Here is a 19694-nt window from a genome sequence, read left to right as displayed (position 1 = left end):
TTTAATTAATTTATGGTGTAATTTTTTTTACACTAACCATGTACAGAAATTTAACACTAAAATCACATTCAATTAAAAAAAAAATAATTACTTCATATTGTTTTTGGGAGAATTATTTCACATTGTTTGATATTTTATTTTTTGGTTCAATTTTATGACTTGTATTAAATTGAACTCATCTATAAATAAAAATTAAAAATAATTCACCATCAGTACCGATCTATCTATCTATACGTATTACACAACATTATTATGCATGTATTCTAATAATATATTTTAATTAAATTCTCTCAAATTATTATAAATGTATATAAACTTAATATTAAGAGTTAATGTTTCTGGTATAATATTAACTAGTTTTCTCTCTAATGTAACATAATTCACTTACCTATCTAATGAGTATAACTTGGTTGGCAACACAAACTGAGTTTATAAGAAAAAAATTGAATTTCATCCTCACAAAATACACTTTTAAGGAGAGACAAAAAACTTTAAATATAATTAAATTTCAATTAAAGATTAGTCTCATAACTAATCCAAAGAATCAAAGTTTACGGTAATAACTAGCCTAAGGTCCTAACAATGGGTATAGTTGGACAAATGAGCTTAGGTCTTTGGACCCCCCTCCTGAAACCCACATCCCGCATGACATTCGAGCATTGATATTTTGAGTCTGTTTAAATTATTATCATTTTAGTTTATCTTACTTAACCTGCGAGTTAAATGGACTTTATATGTGGACTTCATAGGTCTTTAGGAATTTTTTTTTATATTTTAATATAAAAAATATAATACTTATAAATAAGCCATACAAACAAAGTAAAATAAAAAGTATAAAAATTAAGTATTATTTATATAATTTAATGATTGATGAATGTTGATATAATATTTTGATTTAATATACAGTTATAAATTAAGCAAATATGATGTAAAAAAATATTTTATAGATAGTTTAAAATGTAAATTATATTTCCATTTTGGATATATAATTTTTAATTAGAAAATTCATAGTTATTTTTTTTTAAAAATAGGTCAAAATTTACATTTTAAAATTTAATTTTTATTTTTATATTTTTTGTCAAGTGCGTCTAAGCCAGCATACTATGTGCAAACTCAAAAAAAAAAAAAGAAGAAGAAGAAGATAAGCTTAGGATTTGTGGGATAAACTTATCCTGATGCTCAACTCTATTTACTGTGATACCAAAAATAAAAAAATAAAAATCACTTACCTTATGCGACACAAATTTTAAAAGCTCCAAACATACCCGAACCCGATTACCACACGAACTGGATAGTAGCTTCTCGCGCACCTATCTTCCCTCGCCGTAGGAACCAAAACCATTCACACCAAATTTTGCAACTTGGTTTCCAATTGCGTGCACCCATGTCCTCTTTTCTCTCCTTATCACTCTCTGCGCCCTCCCTCCACGATTCTTCCTTCCTCCATGGAACAAAGCTCTTTCCCTTTTCTCGAAGAGTGGCACCACGCCGCTTCAACTCTTCCTCTGCCAAGTGCTCCCTCGACCACATCCCCAAACAGTTCAGAAAGGAAAATCTCAAAGATGGATGTTAGTTTTTTTTCACCTTTCGTTCCTTCTCTTTTATATCTTGCCTAATGCTTATTTGCTCTGTTCGATTTAGTTTAGGCCAAAAAAATTCATGAAAACATTTAATTATGTGGTTTCTGAGAAAAACTAGAGCAGAAAAATGAAACAAGATGAAATTTTGTAATCTGGGTATGAATGATTTTAGTGCTTTTTATTTGTTTGAGAACTTTACTGTGTAATTATGTGGGTTGCAGAGTCTCTTCAATTAAGTTTTTCATATGTTTGAAATTGAAGTGGCAGAAGGGCATGGAACATACGTAGTGTTTTTTACTGTTTAGTGTTTTGCTTTTGTCATAATTTTTGGTCCCCATAAGTTTTGTTATGGAGTTGTTCTGTTTTCGTGCATTTCTTGTTGAGTGAGTGTATGCGCTTGCTTATTTGCCTCCTTCGAAAGGTTTAAAAACTCAAGTTGAGTTACACTTTACCTTCTTGAAGTTTTTGTCCAAAGTTCAAAGCAAATTTAGTGCTTCAACGTCTGAATTTTATAATTTATGCCCGATAAGTTTCATAGGCATGAGTCCCAGGTCCTTAAATTTTGAGTAACAATGCAAGTGATACTTATTTTTCACCTAAATTGAAATGATTTCTGACAAGACGCATATAGATTTGTCTCTTGAAATGTATTAGTAGGACAGATTGCAAATTTTGTGCATAAATTGTAGTAAAAGAAAATAAAGAGACACTATGAATTCTGTTAGTAAACACTAGAAAGTAACAATATGAATCTTAATTGTCAGTTTTGACTGATTTATTTAAACTCTTGGTGTTTCTAAATGTTATAGAAAAACAAAGGGGTAAAGTTGTTTATGAAACATAAGGCTTCAAATTGGTGCTCTTAAATTAATTTGGATGAAAGTTTCTGGAGGTTGAGTACAACTTTCCCGAATAAAAATCTTAAAAAGGTTCTTATTCAAGTTCGGTTGAAAAGTTTAAAGTTGGGTGGCTAACCTCTATTTTTTATTTTCTCCTATTATATGCAGTGATGGAAAACTACAAGAATGCACCTCAATCTCTATATGGCCTTTCTCCTTCACAAATGGACATGTTCATGACAGAAGATAATCCTATCCGTCAGCAATCTGAAAGAGTTACAGAGGTTCTCACCACATATATCCTTGCTACTGTCTAACTGGCTGTGATGTTATAATAGCAAAGTGGCCTATCTATAACCTAATTTAGTAATTATTGATTTTGGAGTTGATTTTGCAAAGCACCCAAATTTTATCACAGCATATTTGATTGTTCAAAAGTGCTCTTAATTTTAATCATTGTGACAGGAAAGCATCTCGTCTGCCAAGAATTATATGGATAATGGTGGAATGTGGAGTCTATCTGGCATGGGAAAAAGTGATGCTTCAAAATACAGCATGAGTGTTAGTATGTATCGAGGAGGTAGGGGAACTGGAAGGCCAAAAACTGCTCCACCAGATCTGCCTTCTTTGCTCTTGGATGCTCGAATATGCTATCTGGGTATGCCGGTAAGCATCGCCCTGATGACTCATGTTCCCCCCCTACTAGCTTCTGCATATAGGTATCTATCTGCTATCTTTTATCCCAATCTTGATGTTCCTAATTACGTCTTTATGATTTGTACAGATTGTACCAGCTGTGACAGAACTTATTGTTGCTCAATTTATGTGGTTGGATTATGATAACCCTAGCAAACCTATTTACCTGTATATTAATTCATCTGGAACTCTGGTAAGTGTTATGAGAATTTTTTTCCTAAAATTTTCCCTTGTAATGTATGAGGTGTTGATTTATATGATTGCTTTTTCTTTCCCTTTTTCGTTGTTTAGAATGAGAAGAATGAGACCGTGGGATCAGAAACTGAGGCATATTCCATAGCTGATATGATGTCTGTAAGTTTTTATCATGAATCATGTGCCACTCCTATCCCACCTCAAGCCTGGAATATTGCTTATCTCTTTGAACTAATCTTTTTTAATTAATCTTTTTTCTTTCTGCCTGAAGTATGTCAAAGCAGATGTTTATACTGTGAATTGTGGCATGGCATTTGGTCAAGCAGCAATGCTTCTGTCGCTTGGAACAAAGGGTTATCGTGCTGTACAGCCAAATTCATCTAGTATGAATCATATCTATGCAAACTTTTGAATTGTTTTTTTTTTTGCTCAATTGCTTCTTGTGGCATTTTGGAACTTCTGACTAATGATTCCTTCAAGAACGTGTACTTAGTATCTGATTCATGACTATATTTGAAGAATAAACAATGAATTACTGATTTATAATTTTCCAATCATCTCTTTTGTCATCACATATTACACCTTCTGATCAAATGGCTACTAATATGCTTGTTAAGAAGTATTTTCCGGAAGATCAGTTTATCAAATTGTTGTTCTTCTGGATCCCTAGGGCAAGGATTGTAGAGTTATGATCTGTGTGAACTGAAACCCCAGTACTCAATATTGTACTTTGAAACTGTAGGGTAGCCATAGTTCTGATTAAAAGAAATCCCGATTTTCAAGGAGCAAATGAAAGAATTTGGTCTTTATGTAATGCTATCATCTTCTGCAATACTTTGTGCACAAACATACAACTATAGTTTAGAAAAACAAATTGAAACATGTCTTGATTGGATTTGCATAAAAAACCTTCTTTATTGGCTATAGATTTTCTTGCCCCCCTTCAATGCTGAATTGCTGATGGTACTTTTATTTTGTGGCCAGAAATTTCTACATAGTTAGGGATATTTCTTCCTTGTCAGTTGATAGTTTTGATCAATTGACAAGGTAGAAAGATAACTGGTCATATGTTTTGTATAAACTATAATTTTTTAGCATTGCCTTCTCTTAACATGGATTTTAAACTGTTTGCTACTGCAGCAAAATTATATCTCCCAAAAGTCAATAGATCAAGTGGTGCTGTTATAGACATGTGGATTAAGGTACTGTCTACCTGTTTGCACTCTTCTTTATATTCTCTCAATTATTTAGCCATTATATTTATATCAAGTATGTTGGCAAAACACATACAGGCAAAAGAGCTAGAGGCAAATACTGAGTATTACATTGAGCTGTTGGCAAAAGGGACAGGGAAATCAAAGGAAGAAATTGCTAAAGATGTCCAGAGGCCTAAGTATCTTCAAGCACAGGATGCTATAGACTATGGAATTGCTGACAAAATAATTGATTCCAGTTCAAGGGATGTTGCATTTGAGAAGAGGGTAACAATTATTGCTATTTATTAATAGTTTATTCTAATATTCTCATTAAACATGCATATTATATAATATACTTATGATTACTTTCTGGATCAGAATTATGATGAAATGCTTGCTCAATCAAGAGCTATGAGGAGACAAGGTGGTGGCAATCCTCAAGCGGCTCCTTCAGGATTTAGGTAATCACACAGCATAAGGCCACTTATTCAGCTCCAAATCCAATGCCTTCAAAGGATGCTCGCGGGTTAAATTTAAGTTGACGCCTGGCATAAAGGTCAAAAAGCTATCTCACATCAAGGCCATGTGGAAAATTTCTCTGGATATTGTATGATATCTGTATCTTGGCAGTTGGGCGACTTGTTCAATACTTATATTTGAATTACTTATGCTTAGTTTCAACAACTAAAGAAAGTGACCATATTTCTTAAGTTGTAAATATCGAACCATTAGCAATGTGATGGACTTTATCTGATGGCTGCATTCTCTTCAACCGTTTCATTTCACATTTTGAATGAGATTTTATATGTAACCCAATAATATTGGATGGAAATATGCTGATTCAGAGAAACATCATGTTTGCATAGTAGTTGACTTTTTTGCCTTGACATTCAAAATTATGCAGTACTTGTTTTACAATTAATTGAATGCAACTATGGCTCTTGAGCTACAAAGAATTAACTGGATTCTTATTGTTGGTTAACCTTTCATGATGATGAGATGACAAGCATTTTCCAGCTATAAGTTCAAAAATTGTGGGAGAGGCACAACACTTGAGGTTATATTGTCAGTTTCATTTATACTTTACAATAGACATACTTGCACGTAGTGTACAATTAGAAGGAAATCTGGACTATCAATTTGTAACTACAAAATAAGCTAGTGCTTCACAACAATAGTTCACATGTTTTTGGCCTTCACGAGAGGGAAGTGAAACAGTAGAAACAAAAAACGAAGAAATCCCTATTTTCGAAAAGGCCATCATTGGGAATCGCGCTGGAGGATTGGGATAGACTTTGGGCTATGGCTTGACCTCAATCTCGTTCACATTGCGTACGTAGATAGCATCTTGTTCCTCGCTGTATAAGAAATAAGGAAAGAGCAAGTTACATACAACTAGCACGTATTCCAGAGATATACACTGAACAGTGAGAGAGAGAGAGCTTCCGCTGTAGTTCCTGCTTTAGGCCCTTCTTCGAATGTGTAACTTGATGCAACAACCAAAGCCCAAAAGGCGTCCATCTCTGCTAAACGACAGTGCAGCAATGCTGGTAGGATATTCTGAGTACTGAAGACGGAAAACGGAAATTTAGCAATTGAAATTGCTATATGCAAATTCTGGTCACTCAATTACTCAAAGCAAAAACGAAATGAAAACCTGGTATAGCCTCTTCTAATTGTTTCCGTCCCACACGTTGACACACCCGTCACAAACTCCTGTGGCAAACGTTCCATATCTGCAAAGAGGCATTTTGATGGTCACAATTAAGTCAACACGAGTTAGTAACCCTAACATGAACAACATCAAATTCCAAATTTTATTTAGAAGGTAAATAATCAGCATTTCATCTTTGGAGCTCTTGAAACGGTAGGGATAAGGGAGGAACAGAGAGGGAACACAAGAAAGTATAATTTACTAAAGATTCTAGGTAGTTGCAATACAGAACACTCATCTACAACCTCCATGTATTTATATACTCAAACTGTGAAAAAACATCTATTCCTCTATTTTGGATGACAATCTGTACTTCACCAAGAAAATTTTCTTAATAATAAGCAAGCTATTGAGTATTGACAATGTGAATCGTGGAGAAACAATTAAGCAAGCAATTTAAAATCTTCTTCACAGAGTGCCTTCTTATTTAAGGAGATGATATAATCAAGGTGACAGAGCACTCCAAATTCTAAAACACTTACATGGGGTGGAATGCAATTGCATTCACAGGATAGACTATGTCCCTTCCAGCCTCAGATTTTCTGTGACACTTAAAAGCATATCTGCACAAAGGTCAGAAGTTGATGAATACATGCTATTTATGATATGGACTAAAATACTAACATATTAAGAAGGGCAAACATAGAGATACCCAAAGAAGTATTTACATTTTTGCTTGGCTAGCCTCTGAGAGGTCAAAGAATTCCATCACAACCCGCCCTTCAACAGAACTAAGTGCATATCCTGAGTAAATGAAAACTGAGAAAGAGGAGCATATGATATGATACGTACCTTGTCTCATGAGGACACCAAGAGGTGATCGCTGTGTTGTTGAAATTAGAAAGCTTAAAGACTGGTCACGGAGCCTAGTGTAGTGAGCGTCAGCGTCAGAGTAACTGTTCAAACTAATTCAAAAATAAAATGATACTTTGAGTTTATAAATATTAAACTCTATTTTATAAATAAAAAAATATTTCTTAATCTGACAGAGTTATTATTTTTTTTTTTGACGGAGGGCAAATTATTATTATTACTACTAGCGGATATATAAACATAACGTATTTTTATTTTGTTATTATATATTTATTATGTTAAATTTAATATTATAATATTTTTTTCCCGCTATGAATAAATAAACCTGAACTGAGATGGATGCTTAACCCAACCATACAAAAAAATGAAATTAAACCAAGTAAAAATGCTTTAAAAAATCGTGTAAACTTGACAAAATGCTTTCAAAATAACCTATATCTAGTATCAACAAAATAAAGTAAAGTTAGGATTATTAACAAATAGATAAAGTTCATTAGATAAAAAAATAAATAGCTAGATGAAGAATATAATTCAACATGGTTAAATTTAATTTACCGATATCAAGGAGTATAACTCCTGAAGTAATTTATGAATGCCATCATCAGGCAAAGAAAGTAGCTCGAGGGTTTTCTCGGACAGTGTCACCTTATTCACATAAATACATTTTCATAGAGAAAGAAAAAAAATGGATTTGGGAATGAGGAGAAGAAGAAGAAGAAAGGATTCATAACTCAGACAAATAGACACCCATTGATCCGTTTATGCAAAAATGAGCAAGCAATGATTATGATTTTTTTTCGACTCTCTTATTCCTCCTCACACACACGCAGACATGAACTTGGAAATCAAAACCTTCAACGACCGAAATGGACATTGATGAGAATTGTATTGGAGGCATGCCATACCACATTTAGAAGAAGGCTAGTGTTTAAATGTAAAGATTTGCTCCCTCTCCGACATGAGAAATGAAAGCATGAGAAAAAACTGAAGATGAAAGGATGGGAAACACATCATCAGAGAAATAGGTTTAATAGTGAATAAATTTTAATTTTTTCTAGCTAGCATAGAGTTAAAAAATATATATCAAAACTACAAAAACTTAGAAAAGTGCCCCCAAAAAAGGAATGAAATGACAGCCACCCTCACACTTATTAGCATCTTCTATAATGCACAACTGAGATGGAAATGGCTACAACATAAGTACTGTTGTAAGAAACAGTATGTAGTAATTAAAGTTCTTACCTGGTAAAAGAACCACCTAAAAACACTCTTGTTCCTCGATGAGGCCAAACAAATCGCTTAAGAATAAGAGTGGAACCTGCAACACTGTTCCCATGCGTTCTACCCGACCCAAAACTTTCCATAGCAAAATTTTAGTACCCGAACTTCGGAGCACTCCCCCTTGTCAAAAAGTTTCTGAACTCCTTGAACAACAACAACTAGAACAATTTACCACAAACGCAGAACAAAATCCTCCAAAGAAAAACACACGACCCCTCAACACTCAAATATGCAACGATCACAATCATGCAATGTAATTGCAAAACTCAAAATTCAAATAATACACTGTTTTTCAAACTTTGCCGGCAGAAATAAACAAATTGTAGTGTTAGCAACCCATAGTTCCACCATTGATGGAGCGGGTGGATACAGTTCTCACAAAACTAAAGAAATAAATAGAGAAAGTAAAACGGATCGAAATTGATTCAAAGAATAAAAATGTTGCCAGTTTCTACGTGAGAGGACAGAGGTTGTCCACAAAGAGAGAGAAGAGAATAAAAAATAGAAAAAGAACAACATGCGGAAGTTGTATTATAACTCCTTCATTTGTGGACAGTAGAAAATGTGAAAGATCACGTAGTCTGGTTGGAGAGTGTGTGCAGTTACATGTTGTCAGTCAAAGATAAAATGGAAAAAAATTGTAGAGCAAAAAACTGCAGTGGAAAACGAGAAAGATGAATAATGAGACTTTTTTAATTTCCAATTATATCCACATTTTCAGTGAGTGAGTGTACATGCAGTTACCTGAACAACTGAACAATTCAGGGGCAAAAATCACTCATAAAATGTGTACACACGAAAACGGATTATTTCCTTTATATATTATTATTATTATTATTAACCACCTACATTTTGTTATCCGAAAGTGCAATTACTCATTTAATGATAGACAAATTATACATTGAAGACTTTTTTGAAATTTTAATACTTTCAAAATTTTAAGTGACAGTGCATTTATATTTACATGCGTAAAATTCTAATTAACTTATCTTATTAAACTAGTTTTTGATGTTGTGTAACATAAATGATCAATATAAATACTTTTTATATAATTAAAATTTAGGTTAAATTAAACATTTTATCATTTTTCTTATTTTTTAAAATTGAATTTGGTTCTTTATGTTATAAAATTTAGGCTAAATTAAACATTTTATCATTTATCTTATTCTTTTTAAAATTGAAATGGGTTCTTTCTGTTATAATTTTTTTAAATTTAGTCTTTGAAATTTTAAATTTGGATAACTTTGGTTCTTCCCTCATTTTAAAATTAATCTTTGTTAATAATTTATAACATAAAAACCTTCACAAAATAATAGTAGTATAGTACTCATTAGCTTGGACGTATTTTTTCATTTTTAATTAACATAATAAAAGTTTTAAACCGTAACTACAATGTTTAAGAATTATAAAAAATTAAAAATTTCTTTACAATTCTTGTTCAATTTATCTCATATCTTGTTCTACGAATCTTAAAACAGAAACTTTGGTCGTCTATTTGGTCTAGTAGCGAATGCTGTGGCCCATGTTTCTAACCCGGCTTCTAGACTTTTTTTTTTTTGGATTTATTTTTCTACACCTGTTATGGAAATAATTAATTAACAGAAGGAAAAAAGAAAAAGAAAAAAGAAAAACTCAAACGGATCTCAATTGCAAACGCAGGAAAGGGGTTTTTGTTTCGCAGTGAGCTGAGCCTATTATCAACACAAGCAATAATTTCAGTAAATCAAGACAATTTTTTTTTTTTTTTGTCTCCGTGATTACGATTATTTGATCATGCTCTTCGCTTCAGTTTTACTTTCCAAATCCACCTGAATAAAATTTTCTGAATCACATCAGATTCAATTGAATTATACCCCTCAATGCAATGGTGGTCTGCAAATGTCGCAAGGTTCCGCTCTTTTCTCTTTCTTCTCTTACAGTTCGCGCCTTTTTCTTTCTCTTTCCAAAACCCTGACTTGCGTTTGCCCAACCACGCTTGATTTGTTAGCTGGGTATGTAGATCCGATTGGTTTTGTCAATTCAGATCAACCGTTGGTGATCTACGTGCTCTTGCATTTTTCCTGATTTGATTTTCATTTTCATTCTTTTTTATGCATATGGGTGATGGAAACAAGTGCTTGAACTTGAGCATAGAATTGATACAAGTTATTGGTCTTGGCGTGTTGTTGCATGTGATTTTTATTTCTTGATTATCTTGGGGAGCTATGCTAGTTGTTTCCCATTTTATTGCTTTGAATTGGAGCTAATGCTGTGTTGTGTGTTTTATATGGTGTTTTAGGCTACTAAGTTATATTGCTTCGTGCACAAAGTTCCTGTCTGTGGGGAATGTATCTGCTTCCCGGAGCACCAAATCTGCGTGGTAATTTGTTTTTCTTCAATTCGTATCTTTATTATTATTATTATTATTACTATTATTATTATTATTATTATTCATTTTCAATTTATGCTAACCTTGCCTCGTTTGTTCTCTCGACCTTTCCTTCATTTCCTCTTTCAGTATTGTTGATTTTTGTTTTTCGTTTAATATATTACTTTTTGTCATTGTTTCTTGGTCCGATACTTCAGATTCTAGTTTTAGCTTGAGTTTTATTGGGGATCATGCGGATTTGTAATTTGTCCAAATATTGATGTATGGAGCCGTAGAGTTTCCAGGGTTAAGCTTTGTCTGTTTTGTCATTTTCACAGGTCCGGACTTATTCGGAATGGGTTATAGATGGGGAGTATGATTGGCCCCCAAAATGCTGCCAATGCCAGTCTGTTTTGGAAGAGGGGGATGGATCTCAAACAACTCGACTGGGTTGCTTGCGTATGTGATTTTGCTTATGTAACAACAACAACAACAACGCCTTATGTGATTTTGCTTATGTATTCCTTTGAAATAAATTTGGCTGAGCTTGCACTGGTTACATATTATAAATTTTGTATGTAGATGTTATCCACACAAATTGCTTGGTCTCGCATATCAAGAGTTTTCCTCCACATACTGCCCCTGCAGGATATGCGTGTCCTTCATGTTCTACTTCAGTAAGATTTACCTTCAAGTGATTTCTTTCTTCTATAATAAATATTGAAGTAGTTTATTGATGTATATGTTTTTAACTGAAAGCCAATATGTGGTTTCTGTCCAGTTATGTTCAAACTTCAAAATATGGTCTATAGTGTTCTATTCCCTGAGCATTTATGTAGAAACAGGGAAAGAAAAGCAACAACTTATTTTTTCTCTCTTTTTGATTTTCATAATCATCGAGAGTATATAGGAACTCCATAAAGGCGGTTGTTAGTAACAACCTAGTGTCTCCTTTATAACCTTAAACTAATCTTAGAACTGAAATTTTGTCTGTTGATTTTGCCTAGCTATGTGAAAAATTTAAGTTTGATTCATGGTGTTTTAGATGCCTAGAACTTTGTGTACTAACAGTGAAAAGAAAATGACATGCTATTCCCAACCTTTTTTTCTCTCTCTCCTTGTTATTTATTCTTTTTTAAAACAAAATTTCTTAATTTTTGAGATGTAGATAGTAACTCCAGAAAGATAACCATTCATTAGTGCAACTCCTCAAAAAAAAAAGAAAACATTCATTAGTGCTTGTTTTAAAATTTCTATTTAATGGCTTGTCATAGGGACCTTGTCAGTTTTCATGAAAGTAGTTGCTTAGTGGAGTAGAATTATAGTATGTTTTGGAAATAGATGCTCTATTAAGTATTAGCTACATACATGTGACTTATTCAACTATTATTGTTATTATGTTTTACCTTTTAAAACTTTCTTCAGATTCTAGTACGGAAAAGTTCTCACTCTTTTTTTCTGTTTCATTTGATGAAATATCTCATACAGATATGGCCTCCTAAAAGTGTGAAAGATTCAGGATCACGTCTTCATTCCAAGTTGAAGGAAGCTATCATGCAGGTGATTTTTGAAATGGGCAGTATATGGTGGGCTCACTTTTATTCTTGTTTGAGATTATAGTAGGGTATATATTTCTTGACATACAAAAACTAGAACAAGTTTGCTGTCATAAACCAATTTCTTTTATTGCTATTTATTTTAGAATGAAAATTCCATTACCACAATTATGGATCATCAATTATAGATTATGAATGAATTGGGACTTGACAATTATATTGGTAAAATTTATTGTTAAGAGAATCCCTGTTGTCCTGGGTCTTTGTCTGTCTTCATTCTTAGCCGAGGACAATGGAATATCATCTGGAAATTAAATGGAATGCCACATTCTATGGTGTCAAGACTAATTTAACTAATCAGGCAATCACAAGAATTTGTTACTTGTAAAATGCTTTGAGCAATGAGCACACATATACGTTAATATTACTAGTTTCTCTTTCATGCCCATCTAGTTTTTGTTCAGCGACTTCATGCTCACTTGGGAAGGGGTGATGTTAAGGGTTATGAGATACTATCTGGAAAGCTCTTTCAAGGCACCATGTCTGATTCTTTATTAAATGGACAGTACTGAATATTTTTGCTGAAAAAGATGGTGGTAAATTGTTGATTATTACTGCAGAAAAAGATGGCGGTAAATTGTTGGTTATTACTGCAGAAAAAGATGCCTTCTTAAAAATCATATAAATGCACACTTCCATTTCTTTTTTTTTTGTTTTTTTGTGGGTTATATTATCTTGGCACCTAGAGTTATTTTGCTCGTCTGTTTTCTCATTATATAATAAAGTTCTAATTGGTTTTAATCTGTTCTTGTGCAGTCTGGTATGGAGAAGAATGTTTTTGGAAATCATCCTGTATCAGTGACAGAATCACGAAGTCCTCCACCTGCTTTTGCTTCAGATCCGTTGATTAGTAGGGAAAATCATGGAAACTCAGACTCAGTTGATGGATACTCAACTACAACTCGATCAGAACTACCTAAACTTTCAGTGACAGATATTGTGGAGATAGATGGTGCTAATCCAGCAGGAGATTTCTTGAAAAACTCAAGTCCTGTTGGTGTAAGAGGATATATTCAGTGCACTTTTATTGTGTTTTCATTTTTCTGTCCTCTTAAACTTTAATAAATAGGCCTGATTTTTCTCTTGTTTTATTACAATGCGAGTTGAAAATTCTTTCATGTATTTGGTATTTTATCTTGTATAATTTTGTTCTTATTGCAAACAATTTAGCCTGGTGCCACCACAAGGAAGGGCTCAGTCCACGTTGAACGACAGAATTCTGAAATTTCTTACTATGCTGATGATGAAGATGCAAATCGTAAAAAGTACACAAAACGAGGTGATATTGTCTTTTGAATGATTTTTTAATATTTTAAAATTTTGTGATTAATACTTGACATATTTGTTTATTCGAACTTTCTTCTTCGAAAGTGTAGGTCCATTCCACCATAAGTTTCTTAGAGCTTTACTTCCTTTCTGGTCTACTGCTTTACCTACTCTACCAGTGACTGCACCTCCAAGGAAAGATGCATCAAATGCAGCCGAAACCTCGGAAGGCCGTACAAGGCATCAAAGATCATCAAGGATGGACCCCAGAAAAATTCTTCTCCTGATTGCTATTATGTATAGCTCTTGCTTCTCTTCATTATATATTATATAATAAAATAGTAATCCAAACCAAAGTAGTAAGTGAGATTTGAGCAATTGAAGTTATGTTTGAATCACTGGTGGTTCCTAATGAGGAAAGATGTTTAGGGTAAACAACTGGGTTAGTAGTATATAGGTAACTTGTAGACAGTTTTAAGGAAAGTTAATATTGTTGCTCTCATTCCTCTGCCGTGTATTATTATAAACTCAGTTATTATGATCCATTTGCAGGGCTTGCATGGCAACTATGGGTATACTGTATTACAGACTAGCACAACGGGGTCCAGGGGATGAGCTTCGTAATGATGAATAAATTTGCATGCCATGGAGTGAGTGCTCTTAAAGTTTGGAGATGTTCAGCGGCTCCTATTTTCAATATTGCTGGTTACTGTTGCTTCTTATATCTGTTTGGCTTCTTTATTTGGACCAGTCGCAGTCTTGGCAAACATACAAGTTGTAGTTTGTTGATAATTTTTCATCTGGAATGCCTATGACAGTGACATGTTACATAAAATCCTAGTCAGCCATCTTTGCTCTTTGCCCTCAGTTTTGGTGTCCACTTGGAATGTAATTGCATAATATTCAGATTTAAATATTGTTCTCTTAATTGGATTAGTTGTCTCCACCATTTCAAAAATCAATTGCTAGACGGCCCGCGTATATCTATGGTTGTTTTATACTCCCTCCATTTCAAATTGATTGATGTTTTCAGTTTTTAAAAAGATATTAAAATATCTATTTTAATTTTGTCCTCTAATAAATATTATAGACTTGAACATTTATTGAAATTGAGAGAGTAAAAGGATTTTAGTAAAATTGTCTCCTAGTAAATACTATTGTCTTGAAATATTGGTTTACTTAATCTGGGTGAAAAAACTTTGAACATCAATCATTTTAAAATGGAGGGAATACAAAACAAGCTCATACAAGTTGTTATGTTTGCATTAATAACATCTTTTTTGATAGATGTGTAATATGAAAACATGATCATCTGCAATGCAGTGATAGTTTAGAATTCTCTAATAATTTCTCTTAGCAACGACAAAATGGGATGCTAACGGCAGTATTTCTAATTTCTGTTCCATAAAAAAATTGCCAAGTAATGTTAAAACTATGCGACTGGGATATATTTAGGTAGGTTGGACGATTCATTTGAGCCACCAAATCATATGAAGCAATGAGATAAAGTAATACGAAGAGGAACGTTGTAAAGTCTACATGAGGTTATATTGGTTCATTTTCTCTCTAGTACTGGATCTCTCAGGTATAAGAGAGGAAGACTCAAGGTTTTTGTGGGCTCCATCATGTGTAATTGGAGATGATTTAGTTTTGGTTATATTCTACATTATTATTTATTTTTTATAGGAGATAATTTTATTGGAATCAGATATATAATCATTATAGATGATAAAAAATTTCCTTTAAAACTCGAATTTGAAACTTTTAGTTAAACGGAAACAATCACACACTAATTGATCTTTGGTGGTCTTAAATCATGTTTTGCTTATTGGAATCTCACAGATTCTTTTTTTGTTCATATATACTCAATCAATTAATTTGGATGAATTTTTCATAAAATGCTAATAATGAACAACGTAGGGGTTGTTACACCACAACTACAACAATCATAAGAGCATCATATTGAGTACTAATAACGAAACAGTTTTGTTCTAATGGTTAATGAATGAAAAATGAAAATTTTTAAGTAAAAAGTAAAGTTTTTTTATACTAATTTTTCTTCTTGTACAATGATAATACTAAGGATCAAACCTAAGCTCTCATTTATCTATCCCAAATTTTCGCCACTAGACTGACTTTAATTGGTTACTTTTGATACACTTATACTTCAAGGCTTCAAAAGTAAAACTATTTCTTGATTCCTTAACGGTTAGCAAAAGGGACATTTTTATTTATAAGATAGTATTAAAGTTAAAATAATGTGCATACAGCACGAGAGGGCCCAAGGAAAATTACAATAAGTGTTTCTTTTAGTCAAATGCTATACATCTTAAATAAGTATTGGCTACCGGTACAACCTTTCGTCCTCTTTAGATTATAAGAAAAACAGTATAAAAAAAACTCTCAAAATTGGCACACCGATAACTAAAAGATATGTTTATTGATCTGACCAGTGGTATCACATTTCAGTTTCGTACATGATACCATCATTACCTTCTATAATATAATTTGTTAAACATATGCGAAAATCCATAGTCAAAGCTACGAACTTAATTTCAAAAGTAAAATCAAGTACTAAATTGTATTACTTCGCCTTGTAATTCAAATGCCTTTAAAAATTCCAACCAAATATGATGCTTAGTTTACATTCTAGAAGTCAAATAGAAAGAAAGAAAGCAGCAGAAGAGCTTATCAAATTCAATCCGATATTAAATTGGATATTCGGGCTGGACTTCTTCCTTTTGACTTACTATTCATTATAGTAGTTGAAATCATCCAATTATCTAGAGTTAAATGGTTGGACAAATCAAAAGTCAATTAAAAAAAAAAACAAAGAGTTATATTATTTCAAGCTACTGAAGTCAAACATCATACTAAGATCAAAATTAATATAATTTCTGCCTTCATTGACTTGCATGCATGGCCTTCGGTTAGGAGTTTTTTCTTGGTTGATTTTATGCACCAACCACCCTCAACCCCAACAAAAGATCAAATCAAAGGAAATGTTAGTTCATTCATATTGCATTGAGATTGGTTTTCACTTGTAGTTGGGTAACATGCACATACTTTATCGCTTTGAAAAACAAGAGTGTCAATGTCTAATATTAGGGCAAGTATATCAGTAAAAAGCAAACCAACTCCAGAAAAGAAAAAAAAAACTATGGTAGGATAGGAGCTAGGTGGAAAGTGAGAAATTTATTAACATTTCTCTACCAAGATTAATTGGAAAAAAATCTGAGAAAATATTATTTAACTTAATGTTTATCCCTCGTTTGTCAATTTGTTATATAATCCGATGGACAAACCAGCCTAATTATACATTAACTAATAAAAATTGGAATAGTTGCTAAGGGTGTGTTTGAATAATTAGGTGTTAGAATTCGTTCAATGTAAAAGCTTCCTTTTTTTTTTATCCACACAAAAGCTTCAATTTTATATAATCGTGTTTAGTGTTTGGAAATATATGGAATTTCATTCAACGCGTGCCAAAACACACACTGAATAGTAAATAGTTGGCTCATATTGACCAACATTTGATTTTAAACTGTATGTATAAAAATGACTCTTTTAAGAGAAGTTATATTAACTTTGTTTGAAGTTATTGATTGAATACAAAGAGAGAAAAATCTGTTATACGTTTTGCAATTTGTATGACCATATATTTTAAGAAAATATTATGATATGTCAGTATCCTTATTGTTATTTTTTAGTGGAATTTTTAATATTTATTGTAAATCAACCAATATCCAGTATATCACAACTTTTATATATATATATATATATATATATATATATATATATATATATATATATATATATTATTTGTTTCTTTTATTGGGAAATTAATTGTTGACTCTATTTTGAGTAATTTGAATTTATATGATTATTTATCATTAATATTTTATGATATCAAGTATCAACCCCAAATTAAAAAGTCAATAAAATAACCTGTAATAACCCATTTTATATTCACACGTGATTCTCGACTTCGTACAATTACAAATTACATTATTCTAGTTGCTTAAATAATTTTATGGTCTAGGTAGTCTCTTGGAGATTATTGATTGGAGAAGCCACGACTTAGCAGTGGACAGCACGTTCCCATATTTATCCATGTTTCCACGCGCTTTCTTTCAATTCTAAACTAATTGAGGTTGGGGTTTATTACCAAGAATATAAATAATTTTACTATATATATATATATATATATTTGATAAAATATACATTTGATAAATATTATATTTAATTTAATAAATACAAATAGAATTGTTCAAGTTAATTACATAGTAAATTTAATATATATAACATTTAATATTGTTATTGTAGTCAATTTTCATACATAATAATAGTATAAATAAATGCTCCTATGTTACACTGGTTTATTTACATTTTATAAGACTAATTTGTGGCAAAATATGTGAAAGCTATTATATTTTAAATATGCGAAAAATATGATAAGAAATATATTTTTATTAATTTATAGTTATTAAATATTTTATTTAGACAATTTTTAGTGTGATATCCATATTTTTTTGTTGTACTAAAAAAATATAAATTTTCAATTCTTTTGATGATTTTATCGTTGAAAATAAAATATTTCAAAGGTAATTATATCTAAAAAGTTTATTAAATATCTGATCATGAATTGGGTATACATTTTTCTTTTTAAAAAGTAAGATATTCTCATGATTGAAAGTCATAAGATTAATCATAAAGATGTAGCTAGAGATTATTTAAGTGAATTTTTGTCTCTTAATAAAAAAATTTCATATGCACATATGCACAATTGATCCTTGTTAGCTTTGTAACACCTCATTTTTCATAAAATAAATAAAAAGAGTTTTGTTTAAAAAATTAATAAAGTTTTTAGAAATTAAATAAATGAGAGAAAAAAGTTTGTGTTAATTAAAATAAGGGTTTCATACTATTAGAAAACAAACAGAGTAAAATGATGTTTTAGAAAATAAAAGGATGCTTTAATTGATTATTTATTCAATGAAATAGTAAAATATAGTTCATTTTTATAAAATAATAAAATAAAGAAAAATAGAATAAATAATAAGTTCATAATACCTTAGCTATAAATAGAAACGATATATTTCTACGCTCTCTTTTCCTCTCAAGTTACATTCTCCTTTCTTTCTCTCCCAAAACTTTTTCTTTTTTCCCTGCATACACTCAAACCTATCATGAATACAATGAAATTGAGGCTTCAATCTCTTCTCGTTCCCTCTAACGTTTGAAAATTCTAGCAGAACAAACAAAGGAAAAACTTGAGTCGGTCTACACACGTGAACACGCTTAGAAGTAAATGATGAGTTTATCGCAATTTGACTTATAGTGAACATGTGTAGGAATCCTTAGAGGATGAAATAAGAGTTAATTTTGGGATATTTTATGTGTTTTAATTTTGCATGCACAATGATAACTACGAATTGCTCATGTTTGACGGATCAATTGATACTCTCATGCGAATTGGATGGTATAATTAAGTGTTTGACTTTGAATGTTAGAAACCCAAAAATTTGATAATTCTTAATTCTTGCATGTTTTCTTGAATTTGAATGAGGGGTTTTGTTTCCCATGATGTGATCACATGTTCTATGCTATTAACCAAATCAATAAGTGAATGATTATATGTCTTAAATGTTGGAAGACTGTTATTGTATGATATATATATATATATATATATATATATATATATATATATATATATATATATATATATATATATATATATATATATATATGTATGAGAAGTGATAATGTGTTAGTAAGAAGGTGTGATGAGACATGTGTTATGTGTGACATCCTTTACCCGACATACATATTTATATAATATTATACATAAAAAAATACAGAATTAATTAAAATAATTTTATTCTATAAATATAAAGGAGCTCACGTGGGTAAAGAGTTCACATTCACGTTAGTCACTAAATTAAAAACTTATCAAATAAGGATATGAAAGCATCTCTAATCCAAAACAAGATTATCCATTTTTTTTTACAAAAAGAAACAAGCTAAGCAACAAAATAATATAAAATAACATATTCAAAAAATTATGTAAATAATACAAAAACTCATGTATGAATGTTCCATCCTATCATAGTATTGTGTTTCAGCATCCCCTAGTACCAGGTTCTCCATA

At 31.6% G+C, this 19694-nt stretch overlaps 2 protein-coding genes and 1 pseudogene across 3 annotated transcripts; 2 read left to right on the top strand and 1 right to left on the bottom strand.

The window, feature by feature from the left end:
- The first annotated feature begins 1232 nt into the window (after positions 1-1232).
- On the top strand, positions 1233-5260 carry LOC100806258 (ATP-dependent Clp protease proteolytic subunit-related protein 1, chloroplastic). The gene is made up of 9 exons (XM_003536533.4): positions 1233-1568; positions 2588-2703; positions 2885-3085; positions 3204-3308; positions 3407-3469; positions 3582-3693; positions 4451-4512; positions 4603-4791; positions 4885-5260. The coding sequence occupies exons 1-9, from the start codon at positions 1385-1387 to the stop codon at positions 4969-4971; spliced, it is 1119 nt and encodes a 372-aa protein (XP_003536581.1). The 5' UTR covers positions 1233-1384; the 3' UTR covers positions 4972-5260.
- Positions 5261-5420: 160 nt separating this feature from the next.
- LOC100803247 (mitotic checkpoint protein BUB3.1-like) lies at positions 5421-7050 on the bottom strand (annotated as a pseudogene).
- Positions 7051-9928: 2878 nt separating this feature from the next.
- LOC100805734 (zinc finger protein-like 1-like) lies at positions 9929-14471 on the top strand. Of its 2 annotated transcripts, XM_006588413.4 has the most exons (10): positions 9929-10032; positions 10151-10202; positions 10593-10673; positions 11000-11120; positions 11244-11338; positions 12150-12221; positions 13034-13276; positions 13448-13556; positions 13654-13840; positions 14096-14471. In XM_006588413.4, the coding sequence occupies exons 2-10, from the start codon at positions 10179-10181 to the stop codon at positions 14175-14177; spliced, it is 1014 nt and encodes a 337-aa protein (XP_006588476.1). In that variant the 5' UTR covers positions 9929-10032; positions 10151-10178; the 3' UTR covers positions 14178-14471.
- The last annotated feature ends 5223 nt before the right edge of the window (positions 14472-19694 follow it).

This window comes from Glycine max, chromosome 10 (genome assembly GCF_000004515.6).
Source record: "Glycine max cultivar Williams 82 chromosome 10, Glycine_max_v4.0, whole genome shotgun sequence".
NCBI lineage: Eukaryota > Viridiplantae > Streptophyta > Magnoliopsida > Fabales > Fabaceae > Glycine > Glycine max.
Note: the sequence above shows the minus strand (reverse complement) of the source record. Positions and strands in the feature narration are given on the sequence as shown.